The 22,606-nt window shown below is 42.1% G+C and overlaps 1 protein-coding gene across 2 annotated transcripts; it reads left to right on the top strand.

The window, feature by feature from the left end:
- Positions 1-11,655: 11,655 nt before the first annotated feature.
- Positions 11,656-21,999, top strand: LOC106603669 (myb/SANT-like DNA-binding domain-containing protein 2). 2 transcript variants are annotated; one of them, XM_014197627.2, is made up of 4 exons: positions 11,656-12,134; positions 19,332-19,587; positions 19,957-20,023; positions 20,263-21,999. In XM_014197627.2, the coding sequence occupies exons 1-4, from the start codon at positions 11,694-11,696 to the stop codon at positions 21,212-21,214; spliced, it is 1,716 nt and encodes a 571-aa protein (XP_014053102.1). In that variant the 5' UTR covers positions 11,656-11,693; the 3' UTR covers positions 21,215-21,999. The 2 variants fall into 2 exon arrangements, with proteins under 2 accessions (XP_014053102.1, XP_014053101.1); XM_014197626.2 differs by having other exon boundaries at positions 11,656-12,149.
- Positions 22,000-22,606: the final 607 nt, after the last annotated feature.

Raw genomic sequence — 22,606 nt, 5'->3', positions numbered from 1 at the left:
CGCCCGCCAGTCAGGAGTCGCCAGAGCCGCCCGCCAGTCAGGAGTCGCCAGAGCCGCCCGCCAGTCAGGAGTCGCCAGAGCCGCCCGCCAGTCCGGAGTCGCCAGAGCCGCCCGCCAGCCCGGAGCCGCCAGAGCCGCCCGCCAGCCCGGGAGCCGCCAGAGCGGCCCGCCAGCCCGGAGCCGCCAGAGCGGCCCGCCAGCCCGGAGCCGCCAGAGCGGCCCGCCAGCCCGGAGCCGCCAGAGCGGCCCGCCTGCCCGGAGCCGCCAGAGCGGCCCGACTGTCCTCCGGCCCAGCCCGAGCGGCCCGCCTGTCCTCCGGCCCAGCCCGAGCGGCCCGCCTGTCCTCCGGACCAGCCAGAGCGGTCCGTCTGCCAGGGTCAGCCCGAGTGGCCCGTCTGTCTGGCGCAGCTATCGGCGCCACCGAAGTGGGCGACGCCGAAGGTGGAGCGAGGTTCACGTCCCGCACCTGAGCCACCTCCAGGATAGGTGGGTTGGGGAGGGAGGGTGTAGCACAGTGCCATCGTTGACGGCAGCCACCCTCCCTTCCCTCCCTTATTGTTTAGGGGGTATTGTTTATTGGTTTTGTTGGGGATTTTTTGTGTTTTCTTTTTTAAGGTGCATTCCGGGGTCTGCACCTTGAGGGGGGGTACTGTCACGTCCTGACCAGCAGAGGGCGTAATTGTATTAGTAGTATTATTACTCTCTTCGTTCGAGGGACTTTATCTTGCTAACTGTTCCAAATGTCCGAACTGAATTTGGTAAAAGGGCTTTTATGTACTCTGCGCCATCGTCTTGGAATGCCTTACAAAATACTTTTAAACTGGAAGAACTTGTCCCGATTGGTATTTTTAAATCACTGATGAATGATCTTGAGACTGATTCCCTGACCTGTCAATGTTTTTAATTTGCTGTTTTTGATTTTGTTATATTCTTTGTTAATTTTATGGTTTTTACTAGATTACTTGTAGTTTTTCATGTTGTTTGTCTAATTTTTATAATGACTTGGTGCTTCCTATCTTGGCCAGGACGCTCTTGAAAAAGAGATTTTAAATCTCAATGAGCCTTTCCTGGTTAAATAAAGGTTAATAAAATAAATAAATAATGTCTCCAGAATAAGACCCTCAATATTTATTGGAAAGGTGCATGAAGTTCATCACCGTGCACTTTGACCACCCTGTGAAATTCATCATAAGTTATTTAATCTGTAGCCTAATAAATTGCATGCTTGTGTGTGGGAGGACCACACACAATATAATTGCGTGACTCCAAGTTTACTTCGAGATGACGGTTATTACATAAATTAATTTGCACATAAAGTCGCTTCCACTGTCATTTCTCACATTATTAATTTTACACACACAAAAAGATCCAACCTAGTTTATTTTGTTTTGTCGACATTTTGAAAGTTTACAGAAAAATGTGATGTTTCCTTCAGGCCTGTCGTGAAATGTTTTACATATACTTTACTCGCATAAAAAGGTTGGATGGAAACCTGGTTATTGTCACCAATCAACTGCATTACAGTTAAAAACTACTTCGACTACCACCACCGATTTCTGTATGCTAGCTATGCTACCAGATTATACAAACTGGAGTTAACATTTAGCAGTCACTTCTTCTAAACCTGAAAAGGGACAACTTCTACATATTATGCAACGAAAATAGCCAAATATATCAAAATTAGGCATTTGTAACCACATTGTGGGCCTGTTACAATACATCAAGTATAATGTATTGACGAATATCCACTTTGTTAGATCAGATTTGTTGAATATGCACCAATGCGGCAACCTCCTCCTATCCCCCACGGTGTGTGTTCGATTGACCTCTTTACCATATACAGCAGTATTTGTAGAACACACAGACAACTGATATCTATGATTTATAGTCTTATCAGTGATTATTACCATTTTAAATCAATGAAATGTATTTTATAAAGCCGTTTTTCTTCAGCAGTTGTCACAAAGTGCTTTACAGATACAGCCTAAAACACCAAAGCACAGTGGCTAGCAAAAACACCCTACAAGGCAGGAACCTAGGAGGAAACCTAAAGAGGCTGCGAATGGATAACATGCAAATCTGTGAAGCTCTCCAAATTTTGAGCTTTTGTGCAGAACCCACTAAGTTGTTTCAGATGCCAAGTTTATGGTAATGTTGCAGCAGTGTGTAGGAGGGGATTGCTTGATGTGAGAAGTGTGTAGGAGGGTATGGGACAAAGGAATGTGTAGTATTGGTGGAAAGAAACTGTGTGTCAATTGTGGGGGTACCCACATTGCTGGGGATAAGAAGTATCCAGTGCGAGAGAGACCGGTTGAGATTTCCAGGGCAGAACAGAAGGTGTCATATGCTGAGGCAGTGAAGAGAGTAGAGGATTATGGGTCAAAGGTGAGTAGTATGCCTAGGCCAATACAGAGTGATACAAGTTTGTGCTTCAGTAAGGTTGGCTTCTTAGCATTCATTGCCATGGTTATCACTGTACCGCATAAATGGAGTGGTGTAGGGTTAGTTGGTGGTGCAATTTTTTCCTTTTACTTTTCCCTTTCCTTTTTATTTTTGTATCGCAAAATGTAATGTGATTAACACACACTACCGCACAGTAGGTGGCGGCATGCACAAACAAAACGTGCTAATGCCATGATACCAAAGAAGAAGAAGATGAAACCGATAGAGCAGTGGTTCCCAAACTTTTTATAGTCCCGTACAAACATTCAAACTCTAGTTACATACCCCTTCTAGCACCAGGGTCAGCGCACTCTCAAATGTTGTTTTTTGCCATCATTGTAAGCCTGCCGCACAGGCTTCTGAGCGCAGCCCTATCCAAAAATCTGCCAGTGGCTTCTGATTAAATTCAATTTTCACAGAATTTCGATGAGGCTCTTTTGTTCAGATATTGGTAAGTGGACTGAAGGCAGGGCATGAAATGGATAACGAATCCAGCTGTTTGTGTCGTCTGTTTCGGGAAAGTACCTGCATAATTAAGCACCCAGCTCAATCAGATGCTTCGCTATATCACATTTGACATTGTCCGTAAGCTTGAGTTAATTTGCACACGAAAAATCATACAATGATGGAAAGACCTGTGTGTTGTTCTTGGTAATGCAGACAGAGAAGAGCTTCAACTTCTCAATCATAGCCTCAATTTTGTCCCGCACATTGAATATAGTTGTGGAGAGTCCCTGTAAACCTAGATTCAGATCATTCAGGCGAGAAAAAACATCACCCAGAAGGGCCAGTCCTGTGAGAAACTCTTCATCATTCAAGCGATCAGACAAGTGAAAATTATGATCAGTAAAGAAAACTTTAAGCTCGTCTCTCAATTAAAAAAATGTGTCAATACTTTGCCCCTTGATAACCAGCACACTTCTTTATGTTGTAAAAGCGTTACGTGGTCGCTGCCCATATCATTGCATAATGCAGAAAATACACAAGAGTTCAGGGGCCTTGCTTTAACAAAGTTAACCATTTTCACTGTAGTGTCCAAAACGTAACGCAAGCTGTCAGGCATTACCTTGGTAGCAAGAGCCTCTTGGTGGATGCTGTAGTATACCCAAGTGGCGTTGGGAGCAACTGCTTGCATGTGCGTTACCACTCCACTATGTCTACCTGTTATTGCTTTGGCGCCATTATTGCTTGTGGCTCAGTTGGTAGAGCATGGGGTTTGCAACGCTAGGGTTGTGGGTTCGATTTCCACGGGGGACCAGTACGGAAAAAAAAATTTTATGCATTCACTACTGTAAGTCGCTCTGGATAAGAGCGTCTGCTAAATGACTAAAATGACTAAAACCAAAGATCTTAACAGATAAAAATGTTTTTATTCTGGAGAATCCCATTGGATCGGGCTATTCATTTCAGTGCAGTTGCGTTCTTACACATAACCTTAGCCTAAAAGTAACCGAAAACACCCCAGCCTGTTTTGATCACATGATGAAGCCTGAACATTTCAGCTGTTTGTCATTGATTTTGCCCACAATCGCCTACAGATTTTATACACATGAATACCTGTATTTAATCTGGATTTGACAAATAGCCTGACTAGTATCCTGACTTTTCCCCATGTTATATTTGTTACCAATTAGGCTAAATGTATTCCTATTATTAAGCTTTTGTTTTCCTATTAATTTGCATAGGCTCACCATTGCGATGAATGTAATTTACCATCTTCTGCTTTTTATGAATAAACAGGCATCGGGGTAAAACATAATATCATTTTGATGCCCCCCCACACATTAATGTTACTTACCTTACAGATCACAAAGTCAGCTAATTTCCACTCCATTCATATGCGAATACATTTGATTCATACACTGGCTTGTCTGGCTGGTATGTTTTCATTTTAAACAGGCCTTCCCTTATCTACACTGCAATAATATTATTTCAGTAATCCTCTATTATGATTTTTTTTAAATCATAGCTCATTAGTACACCCTTGTGGTTGAATATATATCTATTGTATGTTCTATGATACAACAATGAATAATGTTGAACTAACAAATACCATCAAGGGATACATTACCATTTACAATAACCTTATGAAACAGCTGTGAAAACCAATCTGCCCCCCCCAAAAAAAAATGTAATATATAAATTGATATTTGTTTGGTACATGTGTGTCAATTTACTTTCACAGATTTTTTGTACCCTCACATGGCAATCATACACTGAAATACTAAATTCTGGTGTGGAATAGAGAGGAGGTGGGTGCTATGTGGATGGGAGTTTCTGCCTGTCATTTGTATTCAACAGGCAGTCAGTCTCGGAACAGGGACTCGAAGAGGGAGAGTGCAAAGTCCAGGCACTGCTGCTCTCTTTGGTCTAAGTGTTTGCAGTGCTGTTTTTAGCTAATCTGTGTATCTCACATTATGTGCCCAGTATGATCGTTTTCTTGCTCTTTCTTAGCAGATAATGACAACATGACAAGAACAGTAGCTGATGCAATGAAAAGTTGCAGGGTGGTTAGTAATGGAGGACATCAGGTGGATCCATGTCTGTGTGTTAGGCAGAACCCCTAGGTCCTAGAGAACAGGAGCAGAGTAAAGGGAACAGGGTAGGAGACAGACGTAAACAAGCAAACACACAGGTTACAGGTTTATCAGGTATGTAAAAATACAGTCATTGAATTATTTAATTTAAATGTTTGATTAGACATGCAATAATGTTAAAATAAAGGATACCTGTCAAGTGTTTTATGTCAGGGGGGTTAATGAGGGAGGTAAGGGATGATCCATGGAAAAGATAACGAGATGAATTGTGAGAGAAACTCCAGGGTGGTGTCATGACCAGTGGAGTCATACACCTTAATAACAGTACCTACATGAAAGCGGTACCCACCACGAGGAGGCAGATGTAAATAGTTATCATCTGATATTTTTATATTCACCTTAACAGATGGTGACCACAGCTAGGAGCGAAAGAGCAGCAAGGTTTCCCAGGTCTCACCTTCCTTTTGTCCTTCTTCGCAGCCAAGTAATTCGCCCGGATGTCGAAGCACTTGGTCCCCTTGATTTTCCTCCGGTGGCTCTCCTTCTGTTTCTCCTGCACCTTGTCCATGTTCAGTTCCACCTTGATTGATAATAGAAAAAAATGCAATTATATTTCAAATTATTACAAATACATCTGTTGTATATCTCTTGCAAGGTCCGAAAATAAATTAACAGCGGACAATCATTTTTACCTGGTAAAAAACCTCCACGTCCTTCTCAGCCAATGCCTTAAGTTGGTTCTCGAAGGCGTTCTGATCTGGTTCGACAACTTCCACCACATCAAGTGGAGTTTCAGTGACCTCAAAGTACGTTATACAAAAATAGCAATAGACAAACACTAAGTCAATCACCCATTTTTTATACTACAGTATATGCAATAATTATATATACAATTGCATTGTTTATGTCAGTAAACAGCTGCGGTTCCCGTCTGTACAGCAGGCGATAGGGTGAGTACTCTGGAGGCCTGGACGCTGCTGTTGTGTGCAAAGATAATTACCTTCAGATTGTCCTCCCACCATTCCTGGTACCCATCAAGGAACTTGCCCATGGCAGTCTCGTTGGTCCGTTCATCCAAAGATGGAGTCACCATACATCTACACATTCACATTATATATGTACTACTGTACTATCAATGTCAATTTTTAAAGTCTAAATTACTGGAGGCCTATGCGAAACAATGCTACAACATTACATTATTAACCACTAAGATGTAAGCTAACATTGACTGAAACCAACTAGCTTAGAGCTAACTAGCACTTAGCCAAGCTAAATTTGGTTAGCATCAAGCTAGCGAACTGGAACTTCTTCGGGATTGGTGTCCCTTCCACGGGACGGTTGAGCTAATGTAGGCTAATGCGATTAGCATGAGGTTGTAAGTAACAAGAAAATTTCCCAGGACATAGACATATCTGGTATTGGCAGAACACTTAAATTCTTGTTAATCTAACTGCACTGTTTTTTTTATTTTTTATTTTTTTATTTAACCTTTATTTAACCAGGTAAGCTAGTTGAGAACAAGTTCTCATTTACAACTGCGACCTGGCCAAGATAAAGCAAAGCAGTGAGACAGAAACAACAACACAGAGTTACATGGAATAAACAAGCGTACAGTCAACACAATAGAAAAAAAGAATAGTCTATATACAGTGTGTGCAAATGGCATGAGGAGGTATGGCAATAAATAGGCCATAGTAGCAAAGTAATTACAATTTAGCAGATTAACACTGGAGTGATAGATGAGCAGATTATGATGAGCAGATGATGGTGGGTAAGTAGTGATACTGGTGTGCAAAAGAGCAGCAAAGTAAATAAAAACAATATGGGGATGAGGTAGGTAGATTCGGTGGGCTATTTACAGACGGACTATGTACAGCTGCAGCGATCAGTTAGCTGCTCAGATAGCTGATGTTTAAAGTTAGTGAGGGAAATGTAAGTCTCCAGCTTCAGCGATTTTTGCAATTCGTTCCAGTCACTGGCAGCAGAGAACTGTAAGGAAAGGCGGCCAAAGGAGGTGTTGGCTTTGGGGATGACCAGTGAGATATACCTGCTGGAGCGCCTGCTACAGGTGGGTGTTGTTATCGTGACCAGTGATCTGAGATAAGGTGAAGCTTTACCTAGCATAGACTTGGTGATGACCTGGAGCCAGTGGGTCTGGCGACGAATATGTAGCGAGGGCCAGCCGACTAGAGCATACAGGTCGCAGTGGTGGGTGGTGTAAGGCGCTTTGGTAACAAAACGGATGGCACTGTGATAGACTGCATCCAATTTGCTGAGTAGAGTATTGGAAGCTATTTTGTAGATGACATCGCCAAAGTCGAGGATCGGTAGGATAGTCAGTTTTACTAGGGTAAGTTTGGCGGCGTGAGTGAAGGAGGCTTTGTTGCGAAATAGAAAGCCGATTCTAGATTTGATTTTGGATTGGAGATGTTTGATATGAGTCTGGAAGGAGAGTTTACAGTCTAGCCAGACACCTAGGTATTTGTAGTTGTCCACGTATTCTAGGTCAGAACCGTCCAGAGTAGTGATGCTAGTCGGGCGGGCGGGTGCGAGCAGTGAAAGGTTGAAAAGCATGCATTTGGTTTTGCTGGCTGTCCAATTTACAGTAGCTATTACAGTGCTAGAATACCATGCTATTGTTTGAGGAGAATGCACAATTTTTAACATGAAACGTTATTAATAAACAAATTAGGCACACTTGGGCAGTCTTGATACAAAAAATTTAACAGAAATGCAATGGTTCATCGGATCAGTCTAAAACTTTGCACATACACTGATGCCATCTAGTGGCCAAAATCTAAAATCCACCTGGGCTGGAATAAAACAATATGGCCTTTCTCTTGCATTTCAAAGATGATGGTACAAAAAAATGCTAAAGAACGGTTGGTTTTTTCTTTGTATTATCTTTTACCAGAACTATTGTGTTATATTCTACTACATTCCTTTCACATTCCCATAAACTTCAAAGTGTTTCCTTTCAAATGGTACCAAGAATATGCATATCCTTGCTTCAGGGCCTGAGCTACAGGCAGTTAGATTTGGGTATGTCATATTAGGTGAAAATTGAAAAAAAGGGGCTAATCTTTTCGTACATATATTAACAATAACACATTTTATAGTGACATCACATATTTACATATATTACCTAAAGTAAACTTAGCCTTTGTTCATAGAAAATAAAACAAATTGGATCTAAAACTTTGTTGAAAAGAAAGTTCCTTCTCTTACATATAAACCATGAGCAACCTAGCCAAACTCCATTACTGACAATGGGGAAAATACCAACCAGTTTTTCACTCGGTTAAAACTCCCTTCAATTGGATTCAAACATCACCAAACTCATGGACTATGTAATTAAGCATGTTACCTCAATATTTTGAGTCATATTGCACTTTTGCACATTACATACATGAATTATTAGGGTAAAATAATGAGATGGAAGAAGAAATGTAAATCCCTGGGAGGCCTACAAAATGATTCAAAGGATGGCTCCATAAAATAACAAACTAAATAATACATAAAAAATATGACCATACATATTTGTCTGTCACATATATACATGGCATATGGTTGGGTACCACCTTGACATCTCTGATCTGCTTGCCTCAATAAATGAATGCTAGAACATTGATAGCCAGGATTAGCAATTTGTACCTAGTCTCCTAATAATTACATACAGTGAGGGAAAAAAGTATTTGATCCCCTGCTGATTTTGTACGTTTGCCCTCTGACAAAGAAATGATCCGTCTATAATTTTAATGGTAGGTTTATTTGAACAGTGAGAGACAGAATAACAACAAAAAAATCCAGAAAAACGCATGTCAAAAATGTTATGAATTGATTTGCATTACCATTTTACCATTAAAATTATAGACTGATAATTTCTTTGTCAGTGGGCAAACGTACAAAATCAGCAGGGGATCAAATACATTTTTCCCTCACTGTAATGGTGCAAGTTAGACACATGTTAGCATGTCTTTTTTGTCGGTCCTGTCAATGTTGAGTGATCACACATGCCTCAGCACACATAGAAGGTTACTTTGTCTGCTTGCAAATGTGTGCTAACAGTGGGGATGTTTCATAGTATTTCTGATTATCTTAACTCTCCACCACCAATGAATTAAAAAAAATTGGGCAGAAAACCACAGGACCACCACTGCACTCAGATAAAAAGGTGCTATCTACAAACTAAAATGATTATTCCGCTCTCCCCATAGGAGAACCCTTTTGGGTTCCAGGTAGAACCCTATCTGTGTCAAGGTAGAACCCTTTTGGGCTCCATTCCACAGAGGGTTCTACATGGAACCAAAAAGTGTTCTCCTTCGGTGATAGCCAAAGAACCCTGTTGGAACCCCTTTCTCAAAGAGTTTAGCCTGTTAAGTTTACACCATTTCATTCTGTACTCAAACATCTGCCTGTTATTCAAGATAACACGCAACATAGCACCACTAGGATCTACCTTTGAAGGTTTTCGCCAACCTCTGCTCAGACTTAAATAGCAGTGTTCCAAGAACCTCCACCAGGGGTGACTGTAGTATCCTCAAACGGACAAAAAGAAGACACAAGAGGGCACCCCACACTCATTTTAGATCCCAATGGGTCTATATTTTCATACTGTATGCTCTCACTCTCATCCTTTGCCATCTTCTCATGTATTTTATTGGAACTTCATCCATCCATACACACACACACACACACACACACACACACACACACACACACACACACACACACACACACACACACACACACACACACACACACACACACACTACTGTAGCATCTTGTTTACATTTCTCACATTTTAGACATCCAGCTTTTTTGGCCTTGGATGGATCATGTTGCAATGGGATGGGCAAAGAGGTATGTATGTACACTGTTTTCAGTGTGGCAGCAAATTATTTGAACAGGAGAAGAGGATCTGGTTGCTTGTGGTAGGAGATTAGTGTGGGTGGTAGGTAGAACAGCTACAGTGACGATGATTAGTTGCTCTGGCTTATCACTTCTTGACTAAAAAAAAGATAGATTTATAAATTAGTTTGACCTTGCCATAGTTCAACAGCTGAAAAGCCTTCATTAACATACTCCCAGAGATAGCAAGACATTCAGTATTCACTGAATGAAGTAGACTACCCATCCCCACAAACAATTTCCTTCATCAATGAAATAAATTATACTATAGCACATTCAATTACATTATTATTGTAGACTATAGGCTACTCCTTTATCTACCTTGTACAATACCGTAATCACTGAATGAAGTAGCGTACTCATCCACATTTACCATTTCATTTATCAATTAGATAAATAATACTAGCACATACAGTTACATTATTGTAAAATAGGCTGCTCCTGTATCCACACTATATTAGGATACCATTATGATTTCATTGTTCTTGACAGGCATGATTTTAAGGTCTTCGATCAAAGTTGTATGTCGTACCTCATTCCCTTCTTCAGTGAAAAGTAGTTAGATATCCCACTTCAATTCAGTTCGAGTGTAAATGTGTAGGTCTAGTGACAGTGGTCAAATAAACCCATAGCTCCAGCACACAATGGCATGTAAGGGTAGTGTATTACAATGCAAAATATGTATTTTTCCTATAGCACCACATGTGTATACTTTCATTTACAATTTAACTCATCCATGAAATAAATAATACTAGCACATCAAATTACATTATTATTGTGCACTAGTCTACTCCCCTATCAACACTGTAAATAATATTGCCTACGTGCTTTCGACAATGCGTTACAAACTCAAACCAAATTTGCCTTATCAACACAGTAGGCCTAAATATTTACTAACGATATCACAATTTAAATATAGCCTGCTTACTCCTCAATCGGATCAAGGACATCTTGGTAATTATTTTCATAGTCTCTAAGGCAACTATCTGGGTTAGACACTCAAATCGAGTCCCGTGCTTGTAAAAAAAAATGAATGTCTGTGTCGTCTCCGAGCTCTCAAATACCATGCCGTCTCTCACTTTATGAATGGTCACTGCTATACGGACTCCTTGGGACGTCCCTAACCTGAGCCCTAAACTATAACACTAAACTTAACCATTTTACATGTATACTTGATTGAGGTAGGGACATCCCAAGGACTCCGAATAGCACGGGTCCTCTGGGAAAGCCTATGAACTCCTCTATTCGACTGAAAGCCGTGGAGAAAACTCTTATTGGGTGTCTGATGTAGGCTTCTGAGAACTAGTAACATAGTCTGTGATTGGCTAACAATATTTAGATCTGTATACAGAAAGATAAGATAACATACCATGTCATGAGGTGTTGAGGGAAAGACAGATTACCTATAGATTGGACATAATCTTTTCTAGGCAATTAGTGATAACAGAAAATACACAAGCCGTATGCTACACTATAGCTCAAGGTGGCTACTTCGGAATGTTGGCTTCCACGGGAAAAATGGTAAGTTTATAACATTTATGGTTGAGATTTAATTAATATAAATATAAACTATGCACCTTATGGCTTTCATTAACACGCAGGCGTCACGCAGACGTTAGTAAGGCATCGGTATCATGTCATGTCAGTCAGACGTTCAATGGTAAGCGACAGCCACAAGGTGGTACGGTTGCCTAAGCTTAATTCTGGCACATATCACCCCCCATACAGAAGACGTGTATCACATCCCCTTCCCTTCTGACGCCTGCTACGTTAGGCTACCCTCCCCTTAGCAACAGAAGAAAGATGGCGGCGCCCTGTAACTCTAATCATTCTCCCGAGATATCGACGCCGTTAAAGATGCCGAAAACAGAAGTTCCATCACCAGAATCAGAGGATTTGAGTGACAGCAACCAATATCATTCCAATCCCTCCACACCTAATCGATTCTCGCCTCTCAACGTAGGTATGACGATTTCTGGGAGCGCAGGCCGAAGTGGATCGGCCTTTGCCTCAAATAGCTTCACAGCTTGCCGAGGGATGTCGTGGACCCCATCCGAAACAAATGCCCTTATTGCGGTGTGGGGCAATGAAAGACTGACGGAGGCACGAATGCAGCAATTGGAGGTTGCAGGCACCGTTTTTTCTGGAAAGGCCCCTGGTCCCGCAATGTACGAGCGGGTCTCACGAGCCCTAGCAGAGCTCGGCTACGAAAGGACCCCATCCCAATGCAGGGAGAGGATGAAGGTAATGGGGGACAGAGTAAGCATGTTCATCTATCACATAGGTAGTCATCTGTCAGATGCTTGCCACTCTTCTTAGGCAGTAACTTCGTGCTATGTTCAATCATGTAATGTTAACCAGGGATGTTGTCAGTGTTACAGTAGCTTCCTAGCTTATGCCCATTGACTAAGTAACGTGAGCTAGCTAGAAAGCTAGCTAGTAATATGGAGCTTGCTAATGTAACGATTCAACCCGTAGGTACGTTTTAAAACAGTCAGTAAATTGTCAAGCTAGCATGTAGTTGATTTTAGCAACGCTGGTGTATTTACATACACTAACGTCACTTTCAGTTGTATTGGGTTGCACAACAGTCCGTGTGCCTGTGTTGTGGGCAGGATGGTTGGTCCTTATGACGGGCGAATTTGTGACAAAATATGTAATAGATCTTATTATTAAACAGACTTTCCAAACGTGGGTCTGTTGTAGACAGTGCAGGACTTTTGTTTTGACATCAGGTAAGCAGACAGGAAGTGTGCCTGCAACAGACTAGAGGCAACGATTTTTATAATTAACCCAAGATAGACCAGAGCCTGTCGTTTCCAAGGGGAGAAAATGAATCATAGTGGGCAGAGCCAAGCACGAGCTAGGGAGGTCCTATTGGCACATTCTAGCATTTATTTATTTGCATATTTCTGTTAGGGAACGCCCTTGCACTACTTCTAAACAACAACATTTTTTGGAGAAACTTTGGCAAAGGGTAAATTCTACAAAACACAGTCCACTCCTTTTGTTACAGATTTTAGTTTTGGACACAGAAAACTGTATGGAGATCAAATGGTTCATCGATGAGAAAATTACCAGAATGTTGGCCAAAATCAATCTCGCTCCATCTTCTCTCACTGCCGGCCACTGGGCTTCCTCTCTTCACTTTGTAGTGAGTGGAAACGCCAACCGGATGCTTCACATTTATACATCCGGTGAAATATCTGTCTCATTGTTCAATCTGTGCTAGAGGTCTTCTCAGGTCCAAAAAGACCTGAACCCGAAAGGACCCGAGGACTATCTGACCTGGACCCGATCATTAAAAAAAAGGGGGGGGCCCAGACCTAAACAGACCCAAGTACAATCAGCCCTGAACCCGAATGGACCCTACGACAACCAGACCTAGAATCGACCCATACCCTAACGGGTTCGACTTTTTTTTTTTTATCAGCGAACTTGCTCTTCTGGTTAAAGAATATGTTGGCTAGTCCTTAAATCAGTCAATAAATTCACCTTATTAACGTAAAATAAATATTCTATAGGCTATGCAGAGCCGCGGTCGGGTCCACTCGGATCTATCAGACTTGGGCCCAAGGGAAAAGTTTGAATTTTGGACCCGGACTCGCTCAGGTCCCGGGTCGAGCCTCGGGTATTCAGGATTGGGTGGACCTGTGAAGACCTCTACAACAGACCCACGTTTGGAAAGTCTGTTTAAGTGATAATGCCCTCGAAGCCGGTGTTTGGAGGATATATTGGCACGGGTTTTGTTCAGCCTGAGACAAAGTCGAAACACCAGCTTCGAGGGCATTATCACTTTCATATAACAACATGTTCAAATAATGATTGACATATTTTCCTAAACTTTTTATTTTGATGAATTTATACATACTATTTCATCCTTCGACGAGATATAGTCCCGACACAAATCTAGGGTTTCTATTGATGCCGGCTGGTCATTCATTTCAGTCTTTTTGTTTCATATCTATGGACGCAACCCTACGGAGGTCCAGAGAGGACATATGAATTAAAAAAGTATTCCCTTGTTATGTTAATCACAACTTATTTATCTCATGATCACTACATAACAAAAGTTGTTTTTTCGAGATCGTAAGATCATTTTCTCGTGATCACGGCATATATAAAAATAAGAGTTTATATATAGGAGAGACACCAAAAATACTATTTACACACTTCATATATACAGTACCAGTTAAAGGTTTGGACACACCTACTCATTACAGGGCTTTTCTTTATTTTTACTATTTTCTACATTGTAGAATATTTGTGAAGACATCAAAACTACGAAATAACACATGGAATCATGTAGTAACCAAAAACGTGTTAAACAAATTCTTCAAAGTAGCCATCCTTTACCTTGATGATAGATTTGCACACTCTTGGCATTCTCTCAACCAGCTTCATGAGGTAGTCACCTGAAATGCATTTCAATTACCAGGTTTGCCTTGTCAAAAGATAATTTGTGGAATTTTTTTCCTTAATATGTTTGTGTTGTGACAAGGTAGGGGTGGTATACAGAAGATAGCTCTATTTGGTAAAAGTCCATATTATGGTAAGAACAGCTCAAATAAGCAAAGAGAAAAGACAGTCCATCATTACTTTAAGACATGAAGGTCAGTCAATCCAGAAAATTAAGAACTTTGAAAGTTTCTTCAAGTGCAGTCGCAAAAACCAACAAGCGCTATGATGAAACTGGCTCTCATGAGAGCCACCACAGGAAAGGAAGACCCAGAGTTACCTCTGCGGCAGAGGATACGTTCATTAGAGTTACCAGCCTCAGAAATTGCAGCCCAAGCAAATGCTTCACAGAGTTCAAGTAACAGACACATCTCAACATCAACTATTCAGAGGAGACTGCATGAATCAGGCTTTCATGATCGAAATTGCTGCAAAGAAACCATTACTAAAGGACACCAATAAGAAGAGACTTATTTGAGCCAAAAAAACACAAGCAATGGACATTATATCGGTGGAAATCTGTTCTTTGGTCTGATGAGTCCAAATTTGAGATTTCTGGTTCCAACCGCTGTGTCTTTGTTAGATGCAGAGTAGGTGAACGGATCTCTGCGTGTGTGGTTCCCATGTGAAGCATAGAGGAGAAGGTGTGATGGTGTGGGGGTGCTTTGCTGGTGACACTGTCAGTGATTTAGTTAGAATTCAAGGCACACTAAAACAACATGGCTACCACAGCATTTTGCAGCGATACACCATCCCATCTGGTTTGCGCTTAGTGGGGCTATCTTTTGTTTTTCAACATGACAATGACCCAACACACCTCCAGGCTGTATAAGGGCTATTTGACAAATAAGGAGAGTGATGGAGTGCAGCATCAGATGACCTGACCTCCACAATCACCCGATCTCAACCCAATTGAGATGGTTTGGGATGAGTTGGATCGCAGAGTGAAGGAAAAGTAGCGAACAAGTGCTCAGCATATGTGGGAACTCCTTCAAGACTGTTGGAAAAGCATTCCAGGTGAAGCTGGTTGAGAGAATGCCAAGCGTGTGCAAAGCTGTCATCAAGGCAAAGGGTGGCTACTTTGAATAATCTAAAATATGAAATCTATTTTGATTTGTTTAACAATTTTTTTGTTACTACATGCTTCCATATGTGTTATTTCATCATTTCAATGTCTTCACTATTATTCTACAATGTAGAAAATAGTACAAATAAAGAAAAACTCTTGAATAAGTAGGTTTTGTCCAAACTTTTGACTGGTACTGTACATATTTATATTCTTATTTACAGTTAAATTAGATCTTTAGAAAGAGGAGAGGCGCTGTGATAGAATGTTTTATTTAATCTGTTTTTAAAGCTAAACTTGCTTTTTGCTACGATGCTCTGGTGGCAGAGCATTCCACGATGTCATGTACAGTGGGGGAAAAAAGTATTTGATCCCCTGCTGATTTTGTACGTTTGCCCACTGATAAAGAAAGGATCAGTCTATAATTTTAATGGTAGGTTTATTTGAACAGTGAGAGACAGAATAACAACAAAAATATCCAGAAAAACGCATGTCAAAAATTTTATAAATTGATAAGCATTTTAATGAGGGAAATAAGTATTTGACCCCCTCTCAATCAGAAAGATTTCTGGCTCCCAGGTGTCTTTTATACAGGTAACGAGCTGAGATTAGGAGCACACTCTTAAAGGGAGTGCTCCTAACCGCAGCTTGCTACCTGTAAAAAAGACACCTGTCCACAGAAGCAATCAATCAATCAGATTCCAAACTCTCCACCATGGCCAAGACCAAAGAGCTCTCCAATGATGTCAAGGACAAGATTGTAGACCTACACAAGGCTGGAATGGGCTACAAGACCATCACCAAGCAGCTTGGTGAGAAGGTGACAACATTTGGTGCGATTATTCGCAAATGGAAGAAACACAAAAGAACTGTCAATCTCCCTCGGCCTGGGGCTCCATGCAAGATCTCACCTCGTGGAGTTGCAATGATCATGAGAACCGTGAGGAATCAGCCCAGAACTACACTGGAGGATCTTGTCAATGATCTCAAGGCAGCTGGGACCATAGTCACCAAGAACAATTGGTAACACACTACGCAGTGAAGGACTGAAATCCTGCAGCACCCGCAAGATCCCCCTGCTCAAGAATACATATACATGCCCGTCTGAAGTTTGCCAATGAACATCTGAATGATTCAGAGGACAACTGGGTGAAAGTGTTGTGATCAGATGAGACCAAAATGGAGCTCTTTGGCATCAACTCAACTCGCCGTGTTTGGAGGAGGAGGAATGCTGCCTATGACCCCAAGAACACCATCTCCACCATCAAACATGGAGGTGGAAACATTATGCTTTGGGGGTGTTTTTCTGCTAAGGGGACAGGACAACTTCACCGCATCAAAGGGACGATGGACGGGGCCATGTACCGTCAAATCTTGGGTGAGAACATCCTTCCCTCAGCCAGGGCATTGAAAATGGGTCGTGGATGGGTATTCCAGAATGACAATGACCCAAAACACACGGCCAAGGCAACAAAGGAGTGGCTCAAGAAGAAGCACATTAAGGTCCTGGAGTGGCCTAGCCAGTCTCCAGACCTTAATCCCATAGAAAATCTGTGGAGGGAGCTGAAGGGTCGAGTTGCCAAACGTCAGCCTCGAAGCCTTAATGACTTGGAGAAGATCTGCAAAGAGGAGTGGGACAAAATACATTTACATTTACATTTAAGTCATTTAGCAGACGCTCTTATCCAGAGCGACTTACAAATTGGTGCATTCACCTTATAATATCCAGTGGAACAACCAACTCAATCCCTCCTGAGATGTGTGCAAACCTGGTAGCCAACTACAAGAAACGTCTGACCTCTGTGATTGCCAACAAGGGTTTTGCCACCAAGTACTAAGCCATGTTTTGCAGAGGGGTCAAATACTTATTTCCCTCATTAAAATGCAAATCATTTTATAACATTTTTGACATGGTTTTTCTGGATTTTTTTTGTTGTTATTCTGTCTCTCACTGTTCAAATAAACCTACCATTAAAATTATAGACTGATCATTTCTTTGTAAGTGGGCAAACGTACAAAATCAGCAGTGGATCAAATACTTTTTCCCCCCACTTTATATAAATGAGCAATGCGTTAAATCTATTTTTGGTTTGGATACAGTGAAGAAACCAATAGTGGCATGTCTGGTGGTGGATGTACAGTGCATTCGGAAAGTATTCAGACCCCTTCACGTTTTTTTTTTTTTTTTTACATTATAGCCTTTTTCTAAAATGTATTAAATTAATTGTTTTCATCACTCTACACACAATACCTCATAATGACAAATCGAAAACAGGTTTGTAGCAATTTTTGCAATAAAAGTAAAAAAAACTGATATCACATGTAATTTTATTAGTCACATGCACTGAATTACAACAGGTGTCGACCTTACAGTGAAATGCTGCAAATAGCCATTTGACTAGCAGTATATCCTTCGCGTCGGGCTCGTCAGAGTCGTGAAAGGAAAAAAAGGATTCTGTTAGTCCGTGGTGAGTAATCGCAGTCCTGATGTCTAGAAGTTATTTTCGGTAATAAGAGACGGTAGTGGCAACATTATGTACAAAATAAGTAAAAAAATAAGTTATAAACGGAACAAAAGAACACAATCGGCTGGGGGCATGGAAAACGTCTGCCTTCCTCCCCGGCGCCATCTTACAATAATCCATCATAACTTATTTACATGAGACTCAATTAACTGAGGTGCGTCCTGTTTCCATTGAAAATCCTTGATGTTTCTACAGCTTGGCTGTAGTCCACCTGTGGATAAATGCGATTTGTTGAACATGATTTGGAAAGGCACACAACTGTCTATATAAGGTCCTACAGTTGACAGTGCATGTCAGCTAAAACCAAGCCATGAGGTCCAAGTAATTGTCTGTAGTGCTCCGAGACATGATTGTGTCGAGGCACAGATCTGGGGAAGGGTACCAAAACATTTCTGCACTATTGAAGGTACCCAAGAACACAATGGCCTCCATCATTCTTAAGTGGAAGAAGTTTGGAACCACCAAGTCTCTTCCTGAAGTTGGCCGCCCGGCCAAACTGAGCAATCGGGGTAGAAGGGCCTTGGTCAGGGAGGTGACCAGTGACCAAGAACCCTGCCTTTGGTACTTTGGCTTTCCTTATTATTGCCACAATATTATGGTCACGACAGCCAATGGGAACTGATATTGCTTTGGAGCAAAGCTCTGCAAGCATTGGTGAAGATATGATCAATACAAGTGGATGTCACAGATCCAACACTATTGGTATACACTCTAGTTGGCTGAGTGATAACCTGGGTCATGTTACAGGCATTAGTCACAATAAGAAGCTTCCTCTTGAGAGGACAACTATATGATACCCTGTCGATGTTGTTGGATTGTGCAGTGAGATGGAACAGTAAATAGACATTTCAACATCATAGCCTTGTGGAATAGACACCAGGTAGAACGCGGTTTAATCCAATCGGCATCCAGGATTTGGCCCGCCTGTTGTATATTTAATACCATCCTTTAGATATTTTTTGTCTGTTTCTTCCCGTCATAATGAGCAACCTTCCTGCCCATTGGCACAGTAAGTTGAAATGGAACTTCTGGCTTCCCATGGGCTGTTTTTGTGCAACCCAATACAATTGAAAGCAACGCTAGTGTATGTAAATACACCCACATTGCTAAAAGCACCTAGATAGCTAGCTGACTGGAAGTTTGCATAAGGGTGCTGAATTTTGCATCTAGTGCAATTGTAGAGAATAAAATATCCTCAGCTATTTACATTTCAAAGCAAATAATTTCTGTAAATGTATGTAGCCATTCATTCATCGTGATCCCAGTCCTTTTGTGGGTGACTATGCCGTCTCTGGTGTATTTGTGGCATTGGATAGGCCTATAGCTAGTCTAATAGCTAACACTAACTTCAAGATCTTCCTCTGACGTTCACACACCCATTATGACCCGCAGACGCTGCGCCGGTGCTATAGCAGAGTGAAGGAGCATGGCGTCGGCAAGAGGAAGAGTAGCTACTCCATCGAGCAGCTGGAAAAGGTGTTTGGCCAGGGAGGCTGGGACTCCCAGACGTGTGCCCCCGTCCTCATCAACAGTAGTGGCCTGTACCAGGAGATGGAGTCTGACGGCAGCACCATGGAGGACTTCTCCCAAGAAGACTGGTGCAACCAGGTGCTGGCCTCCGCCTTCCAGGAGGGAGAGATGGAAACTGGTGAGTGGTGGTGATGATGATTCTGGTGATGACAAAAGCAGGCAATAGGGAAGGGGTCAGCAGACTTATGTTTTTGTTAAAGTTGTAGGTAGACTATCCAGGGAACTGGTAGTTCTTATTAGGGGTAGCTATGTGAGTGTGAAACGTTTGGAAGCACTGCTTGCATTGTTGGTTAAGGGCTTGTAAGTAAGCATTTCACTGTAAGGCCGAGCGTTCAGACTACACCTGTTGTGTTCGGCGCATGTATGCAGGCTCTTCCTTCACTCTGTCAAAATTAATACTGTAGGAGTAATGAGCATATATGCCTGTCAGGATAGCGTTTGATGTGTTATTTTGATGATAAAAAATACTGTTCCTTTATTTCTTCAGAGGAAACACAGCCGCCAAAGAATGCCAGTGTCCTGCAGCGTCGACCTGAGCCCTCGGAGCAAGTCCAGTATGTGTTTTTGCCATAGAATTAATGATACCTGATAACAGTACATGTAACATGGATACAAGGTCAAAATAAATGCTTTTTACTGCCAAGATGTTATTGAAAACAAATCACTTACAGAGACTTTGTCACTGCATTATTCAACCTCCAGTCTTCATAAAAATGTATAATCTGTTCTCATTACCAACCCTCCACTGGTTTCAACCTCATCTTGACCGTTCATGTATTTCTGTCCCTCTCAGGAAACAGGAAGTGATGCAGAATGTGGTGCGCATCCTGGAGTCGGTACAGGTGAAGTGGGAGCACTTCCAGACGTGGACTGACTTCTCCAGATTGCACCTCTCCAACAAGCTAGCCATCTTTGGCGTGGGCTACAACACACGCTGGCACGAGGACGTCTGCTACCACTACGCCGAGATCAGCTCCCAGGTACCCCTGGGAAAGCGGCTGCGCGAGTACTTCAATCCGGAGAAGGCAGAGGGCCGTGTCATCATGACCAAAGTGCAGAAGATGAACTGGAAGAACGTTTATTATAAGTTCCTGGACATCACCATTAGCGAGGCGCGCTGCCTGGAGCTGCACATGGAGGTAGACTGGATCCCCATAGCCCAGTCAAGGGTGACTGGCTGCAGCAACGGGGCCTCCCAGTACCTCCTACCCGGGGGAATCCCCAAGACTTATGGCCTTTATGCCATTGGTTACGAGGAGGTGTCAGCGGAGTCAGACTACACAGGGGAGGATGAGGCCTCAGACTCTCCGCTGCAGCACCAAGACTCTGACCAGAGCTTGCCTCTCTCTGGATCGTCGGGCTCTGGCGGGTCTGGTTTCGAGAGTGTGGTGGGCCCGGGGGGGAGAGTGGGGGAGGGGGAGAAGACGGGGGCCAAAGTGACCTACTGCTACTTGGGCATTGCGGAGGAGAGGACCCTACAGCAGTGTCTGTTCCAGCACTTTCAGAGCTCAGGCAAGCACTACAGCCGCAGGCAGCCCTCGGCCGTCACACGCTTCCTCCAGGGGAACTGCAGCGGCACCGGGCAGCAAGCCAGGGAAGAGGACGTCTCCATGGGCCCTGAACGCTCGGCCATTTACATAAAATTTATCGAGGTGGAGCTAGATTTCCTCTCCGCTGGCTCCCTGGTGGAATGTCTAGAAATTGCAGTTGGTTACTCCTTAAAGTACAACAAAGCGACGTTGTAACGCATGTTGTTTCGATTCCCATTGACTGAAGGATTGAACGAGGGCCAGAGGGACATGCAGTATCTCTTTCCTCCAATTTAAGTGCAGACCTGAGTTCAAATACTATTTGAAATAATTTTGAGTACTTAGTCTGGGCTTGATTGAGCTTACCTGGGACAATGAAAACAATAGAATAGTCGCAAAACTGCAAACCCCACCCATCTGACACTCCAGGCAGGCTAAAGCAAACACCAAAACATATTTGAAAGATTTAAAATAGTGTTTGAACCCTGGTCTGTATAAACGCTATCTTATCAGGGAATGTGAGAGGGAATGGCTAGTGCTGGATGCATTTCCCTACCTCGAGGATATAGCAGTGGATATATATTAAAAGATTGTGTGTGCGCTTGTTTAAAAACTGCCTTTACATTTCTTAGACTTTGGATGTCTATCTTCAGGTCTAAATTGCCACAAAAAGATCCAGGGGTAAAGATCATGTAAGGAATGTGAACCAATTGAAAAGAGGACCTAAAGGGGAAATATGAATGAATATATAAAATATTGAATATCTCTATATAGAAATATATATTTAAGAATATATATTGATGTTGTCAAGCATTCCAGTATTTGCAAACATATGACATTCAAAGAAGTATGTTAATGTTTTGGTGTTTTATTATATATATTTTTTATTATTGGTTAACAGTCTTTGCGTATTATTGTTTCCAGGTCACAGTCTTGTATGTTTACATGTTTAGAAAAAACAATAAACGGGGCACTGACCGTCATTTGCCACTCACCGGTTAGTTTTAGGTTTCAGTGTGCTCATTTGTGGGTTTGGGTGTTTGCTATCTAGTGATGACCTGTATGTAGGTCCTATTCTTATCAACCTTCCTTGCAGAAAAGCCAATGCTTCATGCACCACTTTGGTCACCAGATGGCAGCAAATAACAGGGTGCTGAGAAGCTACAGGCAGAAGGCGAATCCCTGGCCTGCTACATTAGGTTAGTGAATCCCAAACTATGGGGGGTGATAAGTGCCAGAATTAAGCCTCATGAAGCTACTGATACCTCTCACCAAGTCACCTAACGTCTTCCTTGCGCTATAAAATACCAATGAAGACCAGCTTTTTTTCTAAGGCGTCAAACCGCCGACGCGTTCACATGACACGTACACATCATTACAAATGTCTACGTGTATATGATTTTGAAGAAGAAAAAAATATTAATTGGCTGAGTAATCTAATCAATTTCATTTGTCGATTTAGCTAAAATAGGCATATCAGCTATAGAAAACTTTACGCTAGTTGATATCGCAGCCAGCCACCATTACTGTGTAGATATGCCTATTTCTCACATCAATACAGACACAAGGGCTTCTTTGTTGGAGGTAGCCCTATTCAGAAATAAGAGG

Source organism: Salmo salar, chromosome ssa04 (assembly GCF_905237065.1).
Source record: "Salmo salar chromosome ssa04, Ssal_v3.1, whole genome shotgun sequence".
Taxonomy (NCBI): Eukaryota; Metazoa; Chordata; class Actinopteri; order Salmoniformes; family Salmonidae; genus Salmo; species Salmo salar.
Note: the sequence above shows the minus strand (reverse complement) of the source record. Positions and strands in the feature narration are given on the sequence as shown.